Here is a 20,738-nt window from a genome sequence, read left to right on the forward strand (position 1 = left end):
GGCTGCCTGGCTGCTGCGGCCATGTGGTCACGGACCAGCGGATGGACAAACTCCCTCTCTGTCTCCCTCCCTGTTCCTGAAGTTCTATCTTTGAAATACACAAATCTTAAAAAAAAAAAAAAGATACCCAATAGCTTTATCACTCCTCAGGCTTCCCTTTCTAATTAACCACTCCCTTCCATGGCAACCTCCAACTAGTTCATTCTCTAAGAAGTTCTCTTTCTCTGGGTAACTGCCTTTCAAATAAACAAACAAACCTTAAGAAACAACTCTTTTGGGCCTGGCGCAGTAGCCTAGTGGCTAAAGTCCTCACCTTGCATGCACCAGGCTCCCATATGGGTGCCACTTTTTTGTCCTGGCAGCCCCACTCACCACCCAGCTCCCTGCTTGTGGCCTGGGAATGCAGTCAAGGATGGCCAAAACCTTGGGACCCTGTACCCACGTTGGAGACCCGAAGGAAGCTCCTGGTCCTGGCTTTGGATCGGCTCAGCTCTAGCCACTGCAGCCCCTTGGGGAGTGAACTAGCAGACGAAAGATCTTTCTCTATCTCTTCTCTCTGTATCTAAATTTCCAAGAAAAATAAATAAATCTTTAAAAAAAATTCTTTTACCTTCAGTTCTACAGGTTTACATCGTTAAATGATCCCTTTTAATTTTTGCCTGACAATATTTTCCTATTCAATTTTTCAAACACAGAAAATTGGAAGATATGAAAGTTAACAATTTGCTACATTCGTTTTATTTCCCTTCTACATGTAAGAGTAACAAACACCACGAAGCAGTTCTGCATGTGAAGGGCCATGGGAGAAACACTAAATCCTGCAAAACCAAACCACAAAAAGCTGAAACTGCACCTGGGGATCTTATCAATAGGAAAATGTTCTCTGACAAAAATATTTACCAAACCAATAAAACCTCTTACTGTTGTTTATAAGCACGTAAGGAAAAAACTCAGTAAAGTGTACAAGTTCTGCAGGCGGCTGTAACCTCAGACAGTGGAGGCCTGGGAGCCGCGGTGTGTCTTCGGGAAACGCTCACCAGGAGCTCGGAGCCCTTCCTCCTTCCGAGGGGAGCCCTGCCGCGCGGGAGGTCACCTCCCCTGGCCGCGGAGGACTGTCCCTTCTCCGCAAGCCTGGGCTGCTCCCCGATGGTCCAGGACTGCGTGGTGCCTTCCCATCCTCCTCCCGGGCCTGGTCCACCTTCTCGCCCCGTGTCCAGGGGCACTGCTGCCCACGCGGGGCCGGTGTCGGTGTCCCCACCACTGCCTGTCTCTCCTGCGACTTCCCTTTGCTTTCTGTTGGGGTTTCACTTCCTGCAATGCTTTTTAGTTACTGTATTACTTCCTCATTGTTACCGCAATTAACCGCTATCCCTCTGCTCTGCAATCCTTCCCTGCCGCGATTCTGCGTCTGAAGTTCTTGTTGATCAGTGACCCCATATCCCTACCCTTCCTCACGTGCGCCCTCACTCCAGGGCCAGGGGACTTTCTGGACAGATGCGCCCAGACCTCGGGTCCCGAGCCCCCTCCCCGTCTCCCACCTACCTTGACCGGCTGGCTGATGAAGATGTTCTGCACCACTGACAGCATCATCGAGACGACCCAGCTGCTGGCTTGGTCCTTGTTCAAGTCCAAGCTGTAGAGGGCGGTGAAAAAGGCAGCAGCCAGGCCAGCGACGCTCAGGAGCGTCCAGGAGGCGTAGGACAGCCGTTGGCACCAGCCAGCAATGCTGGGGTTCCGCTCAGCTTCCGGGCTCAGGAGGGGGAAGCAGGTCACCTCCCTGCAGACAGAGGACGAGACAGTAACTACTGCCGAGGCAGCTGGCAAGAGGCCATGACGCAGAGGGCCCAGTGACACATTCATTACCTGGACACATCCTGCTCCACGGGCACTGTCCGGGTGCGCAGCAGGTCCCGGAGTCTGCGCAGTTGGCTGGCCGCCTCCTGGACGTCGCCGGGAGAGGGTACCTGGGATGGGCTCAGTGCACCCAGCCGGGACTGCAGCCTCTCCACCACTCCGAGCAGGTAGCAGCTGAGAAGGCGTTGGTTCTCGGGAGCTGCTGAAAGCAACACGCTTCGGGTTGACACTCACCCCGGGGGGCATCCACGTGTCGCACCAGTGGCAGAGCTTAGCAGTGTCAAGGCTGCTTTCCCAGCCCTAAGGGAGAGTGGACCCAACTACCACAGCAGCGCCATCCTTCCTGGGTGTGCTGGCGAGTTGGCGGCAGCTGAAACATTCTAGGCTTTGACCTGCAGACTTTGCAAACCTTACCAGGCACTTTCACCGGAAGCACCATGCGTGTCAGCTCCGTGTATTTCAGAATGCATGTAATCATGCTGTCTGCCCATCCCATAAAACCCAAAGAAGAACAGCCAGTGTCAAGAGCCTCCAGCGAAGCAGGTGGCTCTGGGGGTCTGCCAGGGAGAACACGGCCGTGGGTCTCGGTCACCTGGAACTTGGGAGCCATCAGAGGGGACGGGGCCTCAGGGAATCCCAACAGGAAGCAGGAGTCTGCCCGCCGGCTCCACTGGGAGGGGACCATGAGTGGGAAAATGAGAGGGGAGCAGGGCAGGCGACGGCAGGGGCCTTACCACTGGCCCCGCGAGGCCCAGCTGGCCGACGGCTGCCTTGCTCCTTGAGCTGTGAACACACGAGGCTTGACAATAACTTCACCAGCTCGCTCACGTCCTGGACACCAGCGGGGGGGTGTTCACACTCCGGGAGCATGTTCCCGGGTCTCCTGAGCAGGAACCCCACTGTCTCTCTCAGCTCCTGAATAGAGAAGCGAGGCGAGAATGGCCCGCAAGCCCCACCCCGCCCCTCGGGGCCTGGGAGCAGTGCTGGGCTGGGCCTAGCTCCTTTACTCAGAGGGAATTTGGCTGAGTGTCCACAGCCTCCATGTGCCACTTCTGTTCTAATCTCATTCGGAAAGCAGCCACCGGCTGGTCACTTCAGAACATGTTTTATGAGAGTTAACAGAATCAAAGGTGGAGGGACAGTTGGCCCAAACAGCAAGAGTTGGACCCACTCCACTCATTTAACCCTCGCAGCCCTTTGTGACCAGACAGAAAGCAGAGGTCCAGCTGGCCACACGGACAGGGATGGGGAGGACCCCAGGGGGACAGAAGCACCTCCCCAGACCTCCCAGGCATCCCACCCCCTCTCCACTGCCATCTGCACAGCAAGGGAGGTGTTACACCTGTTCCACCTGCCGCCCAGCTCACCTCGATGACCTCTGTGAGAGAGGGGGGCTCAGCAGGTGCATCTGAGAGGCAGGGGGCCCAGGCCTGGGGGGCGGGAGGCAGGGCCTCCTGGGGCTGTGTCAGCGGGAAGAGCCGCCCCACCACCAGGTTGATGGGGAAAAGGATGACGGCCGTCTGGAGGCTGATGCGCAGCTCGGACCAGGTCACAGCCAGCGGGCCCACTGGAAGGAAACCCTCGCTCAGCCTCAGTGGGGACATGGTGAGCGGGTCAGTGGTTCCCCCCAGGGCCACGATGACCAATCAAGGTCAATGTGCATCCCCAGTGGAAGGCCAGGTCACAGGGCAGCCCTCACTGCCTTCCTAGATGGCTAGCCCCCGTACCAGGACAGGCACACCCCAGGTCTATGTGGGGGAGGAGTGAGGAGATGGACCGAGGGCCACAGCCCGCAGCCGTCACCTTCTGCCCAGCCGCGTGGTACTAGTGAACTTGACGCCTCCCGCCCAGCCGTGTAGCGTGTACGTACTTGGCGCCTCCTGCCCGGCCACGGCAGCGTTGGCCTTCCAGAACATGACGTTGATAAGCATGTTGCAAAGCAGCAGCGTCACACAGCAGCTCAGCCGCTGCACCCTCGTGAATGGACTCCAGGGGTGCCGGGTGGCCACCGAGAGCCACAGGTAATCCTGGGTGAACTTCTCCACCATCACGGAGGGAAACAGGTGTCTGGGAAGAGAAGTCAGAGAAGATATGGGTTTCACACCGCAGGCCTTGCGGGCCACAAATGGCGCCCACCTCGTACCGCTTAGCCCCTCTTCTGTGGGGAGGGCGGTTAAAGTGCATGAGAATTTAAAATTTCAAGCTACCATTTCAGCTTTACATGAGTTAAGAAGGTTAAGCGTATTTTTTTTATTTCTTTGCATGGCACAGGCTGGGAGGGGGCGGGATGCGAGAATGAATCAATTGTCTATCCATCGGTTCCCTTCCCAAAATGCTAGTGACCGCTGTGGTTGGGCCAAGCTGAAGCTGAGAGCTCAGTACTCCAACCAGGTCTCACGTGAGCAGCAGCGAGCGGTTACGGCCACCAGCACCCGGAGCCTCCCCTGGTTAGCCGGGAGCTAGGACTCCAACCCAGTCACTCTGAGACTGAGTGTGGGATCCCCCTAAAGACAACTCAGATGCTGTGCCAAATGCCCCTGGCCTTCCCTGCTCCAAACGTGGAGGAATTATAAATGACACATAAACAGAGCAAAAAAAGACTCGAGTGGGCTTACAAGCAAAGGAATCTCTTGGAGGAAGAGAAATGGAGTAAGCACAGCAGGTGGGGAGTGAGGCTGCTGCTGCAGGGTTCCGGCAGGGCTGCACTGCCCCCGGCTGGGGAAGGTGAGGACACAGCCGCTTTCACTGCTCAAAGTCAGGTTGCAGCTGGAGCTCAGGAAAGGATAATCCAGCAGAACAAAAACCTGCCTCCGGGTTACTCATTTAAAGGCCACGACAGCCAGGGATGGGCCAACCTGACGCCAGCGGCCAGGAACTCCATCGGAGTCTCCCCGGTGGGTGACAGGAACCCAAGCATTGTGGCCACCATTTACTGCCTTCCCAGGCTTGCCAACAGGAAGCCGCAGGGGAAGCTGAGATGGGCGTTGCCAGGACTGGAGCCAGCACTCTGATAGGGTTATGGCAAGCAGTGGCTTAACCTGCTGCGCCACAGCATCAGCTCCACAGCTGAGAACACAGCTGGGCTGACTCCTGAGGAGAGTCAGAACATGAAAAAACATGCACGAATTTCAAATTCCTTTTTGCCCCAAAGTGAACTTATTCTTTCATTCTGTTTTTCAAAATCTGCTTGAAACACTTATAGAAGCAGAAAAAAATATTTACTTAAGGATATTAAGTCAATGTTATTTAAAATAATTTAAAAGTAAATATTATTTTAAATAATCACTTTATAAGTTAAAAGAAAGAAAATAAGAAATTTGGAACTAAAAAAACTTGGTGAAGAAAAAAAAATAGGCTGTACAGATATGACTAAGGAGAACAAATCAGTGACCTAAACCAATTTAACAGACGCGTTCTCTCTGAGGAAACCAAGACACTGATTTACTAGCTAAACATTATTTATATATTTTTTAAAGATTTGTTCATTTTATTACAAAGTTAGATATACAGAGAGGAGGAGATACAGACAGGAAGATCTTCCATCCACTGGATCACTCCCAAATGGCCGCAAAGGCCAGAGCCAAGCTGATTCGAAGCCAGGAGCCAAGGGCTTCATCCGGGTCTCCCACGCGGGTGCAGGGTCCCAAGGCTTTGGGCCGTCCTTGACTGCTTTCCCAGGCCACAAGCAGGGAGCTGGATGGGAAGTGGAGCTGCCGGGATTAGAACCGGCGCCCATATGGGATCCCGGTGCGTTCAAGGCGAGGACTTTAGCCGCTAGGCCACTGTGCCGGGCCCTAAACATTGTATTTTCTAAGTGTTGGAAGAGCCAGAGACAACTGTATCTAAAACACTTGAGAAAAACAACTGAGTTTGATGTCTCCCCAGATGTAGCAGGGTAGCTCAAAGCCTTGGGACCCTGCACCTGCCTGGGAGACCCAGAAGAAGTTCCTGGCTTCAGATCAGCTTGGCTCCGGTCATTGCAGTCACTTGGGGAGCGAACCAGCAGACAGAAGATCTGTCTGTCCTTGTCTCTGTAAATTTGCATTGCAATAAAAATAAATCTTAAAAAAACCCTCACAGAAATAAAACATATCAGGCAGGTATGGGGAGGGGCGGTGGGTGAGTTGGTTAGTGGGTACAATTTGTTGGTTAGTGGGTACAATTTGTTGGTTAGTGGGTACAATTTGTTGGTTAGTGGGTACAATTTGTTCTGCAAAATGGAATATCTAAAGTGCTGCTGCACAATATCAACATACTCAATACGATTGAACTGGTTGGGGTGGCAAATTGTTCCACATGTGTTAAAGTGCCAGGCCTGGGACCAGTGTGATGGTGTGGCAAGTTAATCCTCTGCATGCTGCGCTGGCATCCCAGAGGAGCACTGGTTCAAGCTCTGGCTGTCCACTTCCCATCCAGCTTCCTACTAACACCCTGGGAAAGCAGCAGAGGATGGGCTAAGTCCTTGGGCCCCTGCGCTCATGTGGGAGACCTGGAAGAAGCTCCCGGCTCCTGGTTTTGGCCTGGTCCAGTGCTGTTGTGATCATGTGGAAAGTGAACCGGCAGATGCAATATCCTCTGTCTCCTGTCCTCTGAAGCTGCCTTTCAGAGAATACATCTGTGAAAGAAGACATGAAGAAATTAAAGCAGCTGTTGATTTCAGCTGCATTTTAGGGCAAGATGTTAAGCAGCCTTAGCCACTGGAAGAGTTCTTGATGAAACAGACACCAGTCCACTGCTTGACAGTCTCCAAGTCCTGACTCAAGCACACGAGAGGAGGACACAACGGGGAATTGGTGGGAGGGAAGTGACGCACAGAGTGAGGTCCTGGGGGCATCAGTCAGGGGTTTCTAGAAGGACCTAGTGCTTGGCCTTCTCGTCCTCACGAGGACACAGCCAAGGGCCCGACATCACTGGGCAGTACACCTGCAGCCCCCCGGTCACTGTTCCCAGCCTGCCCAGCGGTACCTGAAGGACAGCAGCTCTCCGTGGGACGCCGGAAGGAAGATCCGGTCCCGCTCACAGTCCCCCAAGTCCACGGCCAGCCAGCAGTGGCACAGGAAGTGCCACTTCCTCTGAAGTGTCAGGTCACTGACCACGACCCGGGTCACGTACCTGGAAGGTGACAGACTCGCATCAGGGCCGCTGTGCGGGCAGAGTGACCCCTGCTAATGGATGGTTTTATGGCAAGGCAATGATCAAGGTGCAGCCAGAGCTGACAGCCGCCGAGGGAGGGCCTGTCCCAGCACCTGCCTGCTAACTCCAGTCCCTGGGGGATGACATCGGAAGTGCCTGCGTGTGTCTCACAGCTGTTGTCTTGGCTGTGTATGTGACAAAGCCTTGCCACCTCTGACGTGCCCTGTGTGCCTCTAGCTTGTGTCATCAGGGGTGCAAACTGGGGTGTAGGGTGCGGCTTCAATGACCCGTGACTTCCTGCCTGGCTGGGGGCTGTGGCCTCCCTTGATCTCACAGACTCCAGACCTGGTGTGGTGACTCCGATCTTCTGCCACCTTTCCCTGAGCTCCAGCCACCTGCACACGTGCCCTCCGGGCGCCTGACCCTGCAGCCCACGTGACTTCCAGTGACCTCTACCTCTTGATGCAACTTTTCACATCACAAACCCACTGACATGACTGACCCAAATCGTGGTTAGATATCAGATGAGACTTCACTTGCAAGGAGAGGACCAAAGACTCCCTTCCAAGGGGGAAGACAGTTCTGAGGACCCTGATTGAGGAAGCTTAGAAAAATCACAGGAGGCTAAGTTGCAACTGATTCAAGCCGGCTGGTGCACCACATCGTGAGAGAGTCCTGCAGGAGCAAAGCGTAGGGCCTGGCATGAAGGCTTAGTGGCTAAATCCTCGCCTTGCACGCCCCAGGATCCCATATGGGCGTTGGTTCTAGTTCCAGCTGCTCCACTTCCCATCCAGCTCCCTGCTTGTGGCCTGGGAAAGCAGTCGAGGATGGCCCAAAGCCTTGGGACCCTGCACCCACATGGGAGACCCGGAAGAAGCTCCTGGCTCCTGGCTCTGGATCAGCTCAGCTCTGGCCGTTGCAGCCACTTGGGGAGTCAATCAGTGGAGAGAAGATCTTTGTCTCTCCTTCTCCCTGTGACTCTACCTTTCCAATAAAAGTAAATAAATCTAAAAAAAAAAAAAAAGAAAAAAGTAAAGTGTAACAAAAGTAGAAAAACTAAACAAGGAGGAAGACCAACATTTTGATAGGCAAACAACCGGGTATGGACTTCTAATGCCTCCGGTTAGACATAGAAGAGGCACTCAGCGCCCCCTACAGGAGTGCCTGGGATCAGGCACCACCGCGGCTCCCAACCCAGCTTCCTGCTACCGTGCCTGGGAGGCAGAGGGCGACAGCCTTGCAGAACCCAGTGATCGGCCATCCTGTTGCCTCCCAGAGCTGGAACAGCAGGAAATTGAAGTCAGGAGCCACTCACTGGTATGGTGTGGATAGAGGAAGCAGGTGTCTTAACCACTAGGCCACACGCCTATCCCTGCCAACAGCCTTCCCCAAACAGCCTTCTCCCAAGCTGCTGGGATGATGCTCTGGTCTCACACTGAGGGGCCGAGACAGGCACGCACCAAGCAGGGCTGGCGCCGGAATTGTCGTGCCAGAGCCGCAGGCTGTGCAGCTGCCCTAGAGGGCTCCGGGTGGCGAGAAGGAAGACATCCAGGGCCCCTCGTTCAAACACCGGCTTGTGGGGATCCGCCAGGTGATGGGGCTCACTCCGTCCCTCGGAGCCATACAGGGTGAGGACCACCTTGGGGTGGAAGTACAGGTTGATTAAGTTGACTGAGTCAGCCCTGAAGAATGAAGATGAAGACTTAGAGGAAGCCCTTGACATCCGAGATTTTGAGTTCCACGGGCTCTATATAACCTAGAATCAGGGAGGATCAACTCTGACAAACCTGGCGAGGTACTAGGGCACCCCACGCTGCCACCCAGCCAGAGTGCATCTCACACAGTGGCAGACTCGGGTGACACACAGGCAACACACGTGACACCCACCTTCGCCGTCGTAGCAGCCCTTCTGCGATAGCCCGTGTAGACCTGGATCAGGTAGTGGAAGCGCCCGCCAGGGTCACTGTCGGCCAACATGGTGACCTTCACCTGCAGGAAAAGCAGAACTGGTCACTTTCTGGGTCTCAGCCCAGCTGTGGGGACAGGAGTCTGTGCTCCCAGGTGGTGCTGCCGGGAGCCCACAGAGCGGCACAGAGAAGCGGGGAGCCCCGGAGTGACCGGCTTGGTGGCTGCAGTCTTGGGCGCTAAATGCTTCCTCCTCCGCAGGTAATACAGGTGGCCCGGCTGGACTTGAGTTTCTGATGGATAGCAGATAACCTGGGGCAGCCTTGGACTAAAGATGCATTGGCCATTTGCCTAGAGTGCAAACTTCACTAAGACTGGCAGCCCTCAGTCCAGGCCTCCAGAGAAACGGGCACTTGGTGTTTTCCAGAATTTCCAAGAGACAACTTAAACACACATTATAAGCATTGAGAAATGTCATCAAAGGATTTTTGTGGCCGAATTGTTCTTGAGAGGGCTCCAGTGTATTGTTGCTTACACTGAACCACAATTTGAATTGTCTGATGTGTGAAGTGACAAACACTTGCACTGGATTTTAGAGCTGCACTCGCCAACTGTGCTCTGTTGGGTCACCCCTAACCTACGTGAGCCTCATGGAGGTCCTGGCTAAAAATTAAAAAACAGAAACCAAGATTTGTGTTCTTGGGTCTTCAGAGGGAAGATATAAAGAGAGGTTTCAGATGTCCTTGGCACTGGTGCATTGGCACACAGCTGGGTAAGCCACCACCTGCAAAGCCAGCAGCCTATATGGGTGCCGGTCGGAGTCCGGGCTGCTCCACTTTTGATCCACTCATGTACCGGGGAAAGCATGGCAAGAGGACCCCAGTACTTGGGCCTCCACACCCACGGGGGAGATCCAGGGAAAGCTCCTGGCTCCTGGCTGCAATATGACCCAGCACCAGCCATGGTGGCCATCTGGACAGTGAATCAGTGGATGGAAGATCCCTCTAATATTGCTTTCCAAATGGCAAAAAATAAAATTTTAAAGGACTATCTCGCCACCTTTCTGTTCCCTGGGGTGATGCTATCTGCTGCCGTCTCAGGTAACACCCTCCACCCCGCGGCACAGGCTCTGGAAGCCCAGGGCCACCACCTTCTGTGCGTCCGCCTGGTCCTTTCTCCAAGCCCACAGAGCCAGGGTCGCGTAGAAGGCCAGCAGACTGGCCAGCAGCGACACCCCGACAGGGTTGCTGCTCACACGCAGGAACAGCTGCACCGTGTCTTCGACGTTCACCGTCCTGGGCAGGATGAAGAAGTCACTGCCGAAGAAGGTCAGGTGGTTACAGAGACACTGCGTCCTGCGAACCGTGCTCCGCGCTCCGACCTGCAATTGGATCCAGAATGTCAGTTCCAGCTGGGCAGCACCACGCAGGGGACAGGCGTGTAGCACACAGGCTGCCCGGCTGCTGGTGGCCGTGACCACCGGGTTAGCCAATGACGAGAGCAACCGGTTAAGGGCCAGCGAAGTTGCAGCAGCCGCCTCCGCCTCCGCCTCCGCCTCCTACGGTTCTGGCTCTGCGTCAACACGCACACATGTGGAGGGGTGTGTGGGGAAGACTGTTTCATCAGTCACATCTGTAACAACAGGAGACAACTTGGGCCCGGCCTGGTAGCCTAGTGGCTAAAGTCCTCGTCTTGCATGTGCCAAATGGTCGTTGGTTCTAATCCTGAAGGCCCCGTTTCCCATCCAGCTCCCCGCTTATGGCCTGGGAGAGCAGTTGAGGATGGCCCAAAGCCTTGGAACTCTGCACCCGTGTGGGGGACCTGGAAGAGGCTCCTGGCTCCTGGCTTCGGACTGGCTCAGCTCTGGCCAATGCGGCCACTTGGGGAGTGAATCAGCAGAAAGATCTTCCTCTCTGTCTCTCCTCCTCTCTGTGTATCTGACTTTCCAATTTAAAAAATAAAAAAAAAATTTAAGTAGGAGACAACCAATGTGCCTGCAAACAGCAAGCCCATGGATACAGAGCCTCATGTGGCCAGAATGAGGCAGCAGTTAAGATGAGCCAACTACAGTCGGCAGAGCAAGTCAACGCAGGAAGGATAGTCCTATGATGGCCCACAAGCCAAGCAGCCGGCACAGCGGGTTTGGGGGCTGCTTGTGACAGGGCTTCCCCTGTCAGAGTGCCAGTTCAAGTCCTGCCTGCTCTGTTTCCCAACCAAATTCCTGCTGATGGGGCTGGCAAGGCAGAAGCTGGGCGAGACCAGGATGGCATTCCTGGCTGCTGGCCTCAGCTTGGCAGTGAATCATTCCATGAGAGCTGACTGCCTTCCTCTTTTTTTTTTTTTTGTTAAATATTTATTTTGTTTGAAAGGCAGAGTTACAGAAAAGAAGAGGCAAAGAAAGAGACCTTCCACCAGCTGGTTCACTCCCCAATGGCTGCGAGAGCTGCGGCCGGGCCAGGCTCAAGCCTGGAGATTCCTCCTCTGCTGCTGTCCCAGGTGCAACCATGTGGGATGCTGGCACTGCAGGTGGCAGCTTACCTGAAATGTCACCACACTGGCCCTCTCTCCTCTTTTTAAATAATCAGATTTAAAAAGTGACTACCTGCAGTTGGCACAGTGGCTTAGCAAGCTAATTTTCCATCTTCCGTGTTGGGATCCCATATGGGAGTTGGTTTGTGGCCTGGTTGCTCTACTGCCAATCCATCTCCCTGTTCATGGTCTGGGAAGGCAGCAGAAAATGGCTCAAGCCCTTGGGCCCCTGCACCCATTGGGGAGATCTGGAAGCTCTTGGCTCCCGGCTCTGGGTCAGTTCAGCTCTGGCCATTGCAGTCATTTGGGGAGGGAACAAGCAGATGAAGCTTTTTGTCTCTCCTCTCTGTATCTGCCTCTCCAATAAAAGTAAGTAAATCTTAATAATAAAGCAACTACAAGTTGAGGACGGTGGCTTGGAGGGACAGAGGGAATGGGAACAGGGAGGGACACACAGGAGGCTGAAATAAAGCCTGTTAAGCTTGTCACGTTTAATTTTTTAAAGTTTTATTATTCCCTATAATCCCCACACTACTGTAACATCTATTTGCCTATGATGTTTAAAAACTTATTATTAGGGACCCGGTACAATAGCGTAATGGTTAAGGTCCTCACCTTGAACATGCCAGGATCCCATATGGGCACAGGTTCTAATCCCGGCAGCCCCACCTCCCATCCAGCTCCCTGACTGTGGCCTGGGAAAGCAGTCGAGAATGGCCCAAAGCCTTGGGTTCCTGCACCCCGTGGGGGAGACCTGGAAAGAGGTTCCTGGATCCCGGCTTCGGATTGGCGCAGCACCAGCCACTTGGGGAGTGAATCATCAGATGGAAGATCTTCCTCTCTGTCTCTCCTCCTCCATATATCTGACTTTGCAATAAAATATAATAAATATAATAAAAATAAATCGGGCCACTTGGGGAGTGAATCAGATGGAAGATCTTCCTCTCTGTCTCTCCTCCTCCATATATCTGACTTTGCAATAAAATATAATAAATATAATAAAAATAAATCTAAAAAAAACTGGGCCCAGTACAATGGCTCAATTGGCTAATTCTCCCTTTGCAAGCACCAGCATCCCATATGTGTGCTGGGTTCATGTCCTGGCTGCTCCACTTCCCATCCAGCTCCCTGCTTGCGGCCTAGGAAAGCAGTTGAGGACGGCCCAAGGCCTTGGGACCCTGCACCTGTGTGCGAGACCCAGAGAAAGCTCCTGGCTCCTGGCTTTGGATTAGCTCAACTCTGGCTGTTGCGGTTCTTGGAGAGTGAACCAGCAGACAGAAGATCTGTCTCTCCTCCCTTTCCAAAAAAAAAAAAAAAAAAAAACCAAAAAACAAAAAACAAACAAAAAACCCCACACTGCATTTCCAATAAAAATCAATCTTTTAAAAAGAATGTCAATGGGCGAGCAGGTATGACGTCGGGCTGCTGGTTTCCCAGCAGGACCTTGGTTCAGTTCCGATCTCTGGGTCCCAACTCCATGTCCCTGATGGGGCCACACTGGGAGGCGGCGCTCGGCTCCTCACACCGACCCCAGGGACCTGGCTTGCTTTCTTGCTCCTGCCTTCTTTGGTCCTGGCCCAACCCTGGCCACTGGGGGAGTCTGTGGAATTCACCGGCAGATGGAGGCTGGCACTTTCTCTTTGTCAAAAATAAGTAAATAAATAAATCTCAGTAAATAAATGAAAGCCACCAATTCTGTGGTTTTGTGGAACAGTGGTCCAAGATTCTGTCATTATGACTATTCCTTTCCTAGGCACCAGGTTAACTTGTGGGCGCCCAATTCCGGGGAGGATACTTCAAACAGGGGGAGGAGGGTATCAGAGAGCTGCCATGCACTGCTTCCCTCCCCAGACGGCTGGGCCAGGCCGAAGCCAGGAGCTTCCTCCACATCTCCCACGTGGGAGCACAGGGACCCAGATGGAGCTGGGACATTAGTGGAGCAACTGGGACTCAAACCAGGACCCACATGGACTGTGTGGGTTGCACGTGCTGGCTTAGCCCTCTACGCCACAAGGCTGGTCCCCTCGTTTTACTGAGTGCTCGCAGACATTAAGCTTCCACGCCGGCTGTGCTCACCTCATGAACTACCTTGCAAAGCCATGGCGCACACTGGCGCACACTGGCGCACACCGGCGCCCCCTGCAGCACGAGCCTCGCAGTGCGGCTCTCTTTCCCCCTTTCCCCGGCTGAGCCTCTGGGCTGCCCCCTGGAGGGACGGCAGGGGTACTGCGTTTAGCAGCCCTTCAGCCCAGCCTCTTACCTGGCACCCGTTGCTCTTCCACGCCCTCTCGTGGCTGTTCCAGAAGTAACACTGGGTGACGGCTGTCACCACGGAGACCAGGGTGCTCTGTGTGTCACCCTCCAACACAGCGGTTATGTAGTAGGTGCCTGTCCCGTACTGCAGGCTCTCTGGGGTCAGCACCCAGGTGTACTCCTCATCTGGGGACAACAAAGAGGGTTTGCCTGGAGTCCTCCTGTTGCAGTACTCCTGTCCCTGCTTGCTTTTCATGGTTAGAATCTGGGTCGTACTTTTCTCACTAAACAACACTGCACATTTTCCCCCTTTCACTCGGAAGGCTGTGTTTGGACCGCTTCATACTGACGCATTGTTTTAATTTTTTAAAGTGGAAGATGAGAAGGCTGACATGGTAGTGACACGATAAGCCACCTACAACGCAGAATCTCCGTGTACCTGGGAAAGCAGCAGCAGCAGATGGCCCTGCTTGGGCCGCTGCGCCCCTGTGAGATGAGGCTGCAAGTCCTGGCTCCCGCCTTCAGCCTGGCTCACCCAGGCCGTCACGGCCATCGGGGGACTGAACCACTGGATGGAAGATTTCTCTCTCGCTCTCTCTCTAACTCTGCCTTTCAAGTAAATAAACCTGAAAGCACAATGAAAGATTTTGCTTCCTCCATAGAAGGAAATGTTAAGAATCATTTTTATTTTTAAATCATGTTTATTTTAGAGCAGAGTTACAAAGAGAGAAGGAGAGACAGAGAAAGAGCTTTCATCCACTGTTTCATTCCCCAAATTGCTACAATGGCCAGGGCTGGGCCAGGCTGAAGCCAGGAGCCAGGAGCTCCATCTGGTTCCCCCAGAGGGTGCAGGGGCCCGAGTACTTGGGTTACCTTCTGCTGCTTTCCTAGGTGCATTATCAGCATGCTGGACTGGAAGCAAAGAAGTCAGGACTTGAACCAGTGCCACAAGGGGCCGAGGTGTTGGCTCCAGAATCATTCTTTCGATAAATGAACATTTATCAAATTAAATGAAAATGGCGCCCCCACACATGTCCACGCAGCTGTCCTGCATCTGGCTGGGGCTTTACCTTTCTGCCACACCTGGTCCCTGGGCAGGGTGATGTTGTGGGGGGAGCTGGTGGGCTCTGGCGGCTGCTGGAAGCCCAGGTGGAGTGTCACGGAGAGGGGCGCCTCGGGCTGCAGGCTCACGAGCAGGGTCTTGTCCGTGGAGGTGACGTTCAGCGCGATCACGAAGCGGCTGGTGCTGAGGTTGAGGCTGGTGGGGTGGGTGTCCAGGCTGTTGTTTCTCCAGAGCATGATCTAGGTAGGGTAAGACAAGATGCAGGGAACCAGCGGTCCATCAGCGATGGCTTCCTGCCACGTCTGAGGGATGAGTCAGGATGCTTCCCAAGCTTTGCTGCTATTCCTTAATTTATTTTTACTGGAAACACAGGTTTTTACATAAAGAGGGACAGAAAGAGAGGTCTTCCATCTGTTGGTTCACTTCTGCAATGCCCACAAAGACCAGAGCTGAGCTCCAACGGCAGGAGCTTTGTCTGGGTCTCTAATACAGGTGCAGGGTCCCAAGGGTTTGGGCTGTCCTCTGCTGCTTTCCCAGGCCACAAGCAGGGAGCTGGATGGAACACAGAGCAGCTGGACACAAACCAGCACCCATATGGGATCTGGCACTAGCAGGCAGAGGGTTAGCGTGCTCTGCCACCATGTGGGCACAAGGTCTTCCTGTATGAATATCAGCAGTTAACAGTGTCAGGGATTAGCGGAGATGTGAGTTATGTAGAGTCTCAGTCTTTACCCTTTTGAAAAGGGTAAAGGCTTATCTCTATGTAAGTTCTTAGTTAGCAACGTTAATAGGAACACGATGGCACTGCCCCTTAACCCATCAGCTTACTTTCCAGGCCATCCTATTCTCTATGATCCAGTTTGTACCTCAATGTCTTCCATCAAGCCATGGACATGGAGTAATTTATGATCAGAGCTTAGCAACACAGTTCCCACGCTCCCAACGATGTTCTTGTCATCCAAATCCTCGAAGGGATTGAACGCCAGACCTGTGACCTGAGACAGGGACAAGCCCAGTTCCATCTGTCACCACACATTAGATATGACCCCAACAGACAGCAAGGTAGCAGGGGTCAGAATTTAAAACATTTTCCTGAATATCTCAGATGGAGCATTTCGCATAACATAAATGAGAAACGGTTACAGTCATATATTAGAACCCTCAGAATTATTTAACAGGTTTCTACTACTGTTTTGCTAACAAACTCTTCAGCATTAGACAACAAAAGTACATATATTATAGGTAACTGCTGCAAGAAATGCAGTCAGCTGGTATGCCTGCCGTAGTTAAGCAGCCAGTCCCAGCTTTGTGTAAACTCAAATTACAGTGCAGACACCGTGAAGTCCAGAAATATTTAACACTCTGAGCTCCACACTGGGTCTTTCCAGAAGATTCTACCCCCTCCCCCTCAGTCTGGTCAAATCAGTTGATGGACACACGCCCTCACCTGGACGCTCACGCCCGGGTGCCTCTTCAGGAGCTCCTCCAGAGCCGTGGCCGACGGGAAGCCGAGCCTCACAGGTGCTGGGCCGCCCACAGCGAAGGAGCTCAGAGGCAACGTGGATGCGTTCTGGCTGCGGGGACGGAGGGAATGCAAGGAGTGGGACTGTAGGCTGCTCTGGAGACCAGAGCCTAAGGTGCAGCACTCGCCCTCCCCCCCTACCTGCTCAGCATCACAACAGCAGAGGAGGAGGTCACAGTGACAGAAGACCCAGACACCTGGTTCCACTGGACAAATGCTTGCTGGAGCTTCCCAAGAGCCATCAGGGACAACTCCAGGACGTCCTCCACCTGCACGGGATGTGGACAAGTCCAGTATCATGCTGCCAGGTCCCTGTCATCCACGAGAGCTGGCACAAGCTTTTGGTTCCCGGCCGGTCAGCTGTCCCAGGTCAGCCTTGGTGAGAGCTCAGGGAGACAACTGGCGGCTAGAAGCTCCGTCTGCCTTTACATGCTGTTTTCTACACAAAGGTGGCAACCTGCAGACCCTGTACGCACCAGCTGTCCGTGTCCTTGCCAACTTCCTTCTCCGGCTTCCCTCATTTCCTGCTGAAATGGACAGGAGGTCACAGGCATTGAGACATCCAGGCTGCTGTTCTGGAACGGGTCTGGGTCCGCCAGCAACTGCTTGTGCAGATCAATCAGTGCATGGATAATCCTGGCCTGGGGACATCAGAAGGCAAACACCTGAGGGCGTGTGAGAGCGTGGGAGGGGGTGCCTGGAGCAGGGTTATGAGATCAGAGTGCCTGGGTTTCAGCTCCAGCTTTCTGCCAGGGCGCAGGTGGAGGCCCTAGTCCTTGCGTCTCTGACACCCACAAGGGAGTCCTGGCTCGACCCTGGGTGAACCAGTGGAATGAGGAAGCAACTGAGGGGAGGCACAGGATGCTCAGCCTCCCTGGCAACCAATGGAATGTGCTTCCCCTGCTTGTGACCTTGACTTTGGACCGGGGAAAGGTGTGAGTGGAGAGGGATGGATGTTGGGAATGCAGTGCCCTCTACGGGGGGCGACTTGGCCTGCCTCCTGCAAGCAGAACGGCCCATCCCTTCCGCCTCCAGCACTGCATCCCCAGGAAATCCTTGCAGAGACAGGCACAGGGATGCTCAGGGCTACGCTGGCTGCAAGAGCAGATGAGTAGAAAAAATCCCAGGAGTGTAATGCTATGTTCACTTAGGCGCGCTGGCATAAGAACATACCTGTGACAATACCTGGTCTCTGCTTCCTTCCCCCAAATGCCTGTGAGGGCCAGGACGGGCCAGAGCCAGAACTGGAAGCTGGGAACTCAGGCAGGTCCCCCCACATGGAAGGCAGGAACTCATCCACTTGTGCCATCAGACAGGTGGAACTGGAGATGAGCTGGGGCTTACACATCCCATGCCGTACCCCCAGGCCTGCCCGGTCTCCTCTTCTCATGAGGCCAGCAGGATCCCACACAGGGGCACCTCTCTCATCTTCTCCAATCACCTCCTAGACCCTGCACCTCTAAATGCTTTGGCAGAGTTAGGAACCTGCCATCTGAACATCTCCCTGTGGGGATTCTATGCCAACATGGGCTTCTGAGGCACCAGCCGCAGCACCCCACCCCCAACTCTCTCTGCTTACCTGAGCGGGCTGAAAGACCCTGGAGCCCAAGGTCCTCAGCCCCTGGAGCACCTGACAGGCTTCCTGCAGTTCCCTGGGAGCTGGCACACCCTGCGCGGCTCTGCTCACATTCCGTGCCGTGTTGTTTGTGATCTGCTGGGAACCAAGGGCACCTGTTGGGCTTTCTCGCAAGTCACCATCGTCCGTGAGCCATCTGAGACTCCTGCTGAGCCAGAGGCGGCCTCGGACAACAGCGGGAACTCGGCCAGTCAAAAGGCTCTATCCGACAGCTGCAGCTCTCGGGAGCTTCGCACCAGGGCGCAGAGCCTACGGTACCTGCTCTGTCCAGCGGACGCAGTGAATGACGAGGTTAAGGACCAAGAGATTCAGGAAATGAGATTTTCAGGATCAAGTCCTACGGCTGTGGTCAAGGGTGAGGGAAACGTGGAACGCAAAACAGCAAAGCCTGATCTTGGCATTACAACGTGCTCTCTACCCCCCATTCTGTTCCACCACGCCTGTTGTCCTTAGGGCTTGAGAGGCAGGTAGCCGAGCTACCAAAAGGAGCAAGCAGACAACTCCTGCAGGAAACACTCTGAGCAAGGTGGACTGGCGCAGTGGCTGGAAGGGCTGCTGGATGCCAACTCCAACGCTGGCCGACAGCTGCCCACCCAAAGCCTGTTCAGTCACATGCTCATGGAGTCTTGGCTAGACACCTACTGTGCCTGCTGGGTGCTGTGTTGGACCACTCGGACCAGTGGGCTTATTCCTGACTCAAAGGGCTTGTAGGAGACTGAGGCCCACCCAGTTTGAATTTTTCATGTTCGGGATGAGGTGTTCCTGCGCAGGGATGAAGACCCAGGGGAGACAGACTTGTCACTAACCACCTGACGACCAGTGAACACATCTTCATCATGCCAGAAGGGTCCCAAAGGTGGGGACCTCATGGTCAGCCTTGTAGGTGGGCCAGGGTCTTTTTTGTTTGTTTGTTTTTGCAGGGGTGGGAGATGGGGGGAGGGGAAAGGACTGGTACGATGGCTCAATTGGCTAATCATCCGCCTGTGGGCACTGGCATCCTATATGGATGTGTTTGCGTCTGCAATACTCTGCTTCCCATCCAGCTCCCTGCTTATGATCTGGGGAAGCAGTAGAGAACGGCCCTAAACCTTGGGTCCCTGCCCTGTGTGGGAGACCCAGAAGAGGCTCCTAGATCCCGGCTTTAGATTGGCTTCGCTCTAGCTGTTGTGGCCATTTGGGGATTGAACCAGCATATGGAAGACCTTTTTCTGTCTCTTCTTTCTGTAAACTGCCTGTTCAATTTCAGATTTATCTTTTACTGAAAAGGAAGATTTACAGAAAGACGGAGAAACAGAGTTTTCACCTGCTAGTTCACTCCCCAAATGGCCACAACAACAAACTGTGCTGGTCTTAAGCCAAGAGTTTCTTCTGGATCTTCCACATTGGTGCAGGGGCTCAAGGAGTCAGGCCATCCTTCACTGCTTTCCCTTGTCCAGTGACAGGGAGCTGGTTTGGAAGTGGGGCAGTTGCAACTCAAACCAGTGCGTGCAGGGGGTGCCAGTGTCACAGGCATAGGACAGTCCTGCCACCCCATGGTGCTGTCCCCACCATTTATTTCTTCTTTTATATTTTATCTTTAAACAATCCTGTTTAAGAAATGAGTAAAGGGAGTGAACAGGCATTTTTTTCAAAGGAACAAATTCAAGTGGCTGATAGACATTTAAAAAAATGCTTAGGCTCCCTGGCTATTAAGAAAGTGCAAATAAAAGCCACATTGAGGTTCCACCCAACACCAGTGAGAATGGGCACATCCCAGGAAACAGGGGAGGACAGAACAACAGAAGAGGGGCACCTGGACACCGACAGACACAGGGAATCAGCAGACACAACGCTGTGGTGTTGCGGTCCCATACAGGTGCCAATTCGTATCCAGCTGCTCCACTTCCCATCCAGCTCCCTGCCTGTAGCCTGGGAAAGCAGTCGAGGACGGCCCAAAGCCTTGGGACCCTGCACCCATGTGGGAGACCCGGAGGAAGTTCCTGGCTTTGATCAGCTGTTGTAGCCACTTGCAGAGTGAGCCAATGAATGGAAGATCTTTCTCTGTAAATCTGACTTTCTAAAAAAATTCTTTAAAAAAAGCAAAAATTAAAAAAACAAAAATAATTTGCATAATATTAAACTTGTGATTATTACTAAAGAACTACACTATTATAATAATATGGGGGAAATGGTGGGAGAGGAAAATGAAGGGGAAGGAAGAGAGGAAGGAAGGAATCCTTACACCTACAAAAATGTATCATGGAAAATAACAAAATCATAAGATCACTGTAACTCCACCCCCAAGTCTTTGTTCGGCCCGAGGCGGAACAGGTGAAGATGCCTGTTTCGCACCCGGAGTGCCTACGGTCAGTGTCCAGCACTGGCTCCCGCTGCCAGCTTCCTGCTAACGCAGACAGCAGGAGGCAGTGGTGATGGCTCCGGTAGGAGACCTGAACCGCACTCCTGGCTCTCAGCTTCCGTCTGGCCCAAGCCTGACCATGGACCAGCAGATGGGTTGCCCTCCATAGAGCTGCTTGTCTCCAACTCCCAAATGAAAAAAATTTTACCATTAACTTTTAAGTCTTGAAATACTGAAATGTGAAGTGGCTGGCATTGCTGTACAATGGTTTTTTTTTTTTTTAAAAAGGTTCTTTTGAATGATCAAGTTACAGGAGAGGGAGGGGTTGAGAGATACAGAATCATCAATCTCCCATCATCTGGGTCAGTCCTCGAATGGCTGTAGCAGCTGGGCCAGGCTGAAGCCAGGAGCTTGGAACTCCATCCAGCCTTCCCATGTGAGTGGCAGGGCCAAAGCAGGTGGCTCATCTCCTGCTGTTTTCCCAGGTGCATTAGCAGGTAACTGC

General features: G+C 53.5%; 1 protein-coding gene across 1 annotated transcript in view; it reads right to left on the minus strand.

Moving 5' to 3' along the window:
- The window catches only part of PKD1L3 (polycystin 1 like 3, transient receptor potential channel interacting), a 38,699-nt gene extending 19,935 nt beyond the window's left edge, over positions 1–18,764 (minus strand). Inside the window, exons 1-17 of the mRNA XM_058674831.1 lie at positions 18,702–18,764; positions 17,839–17,973; positions 16,736–16,900; positions 16,401–16,528; positions 16,185–16,311; positions 15,604–15,732; positions 14,745–14,976; positions 13,682–13,860; positions 10,043–10,273; positions 8,875–8,976; positions 8,448–8,626; positions 6,820–6,966; positions 3,725–3,921; positions 3,222–3,421; positions 2,589–2,769; positions 1,864–2,056; positions 1,543–1,777 (exon numbers count right to left, since the gene is read on the minus strand). Coding sequence (XP_058530814.1) covers positions 1,543–1,777; positions 1,864–2,056; positions 2,589–2,769; positions 3,222–3,421; positions 3,725–3,921; positions 6,820–6,966; positions 8,448–8,626; positions 8,875–8,976; positions 10,043–10,273; positions 13,682–13,860; positions 14,745–14,976; positions 15,604–15,732; positions 16,185–16,311; positions 16,401–16,528; positions 16,736–16,900; positions 17,839–17,973; positions 18,702–18,764 — 2,823 coding nt within the window. The remainder of the gene's footprint in view (positions 1–1,542; positions 1,778–1,863; positions 2,057–2,588; positions 2,770–3,221; positions 3,422–3,724; positions 3,922–6,819; positions 6,967–8,447; positions 8,627–8,874; positions 8,977–10,042; positions 10,274–13,681; positions 13,861–14,744; positions 14,977–15,603; positions 15,733–16,184; positions 16,312–16,400; positions 16,529–16,735; positions 16,901–17,838; positions 17,974–18,701) is intronic.
- Positions 18,765–20,738: the final 1,974 nt, after the last annotated feature.

This window comes from Ochotona princeps, chromosome 16 (genome assembly GCF_030435755.1).
Source record: "Ochotona princeps isolate mOchPri1 chromosome 16, mOchPri1.hap1, whole genome shotgun sequence".
In the NCBI taxonomy this organism is placed as follows: Eukaryota; Metazoa; Chordata; class Mammalia; order Lagomorpha; family Ochotonidae; genus Ochotona; species Ochotona princeps.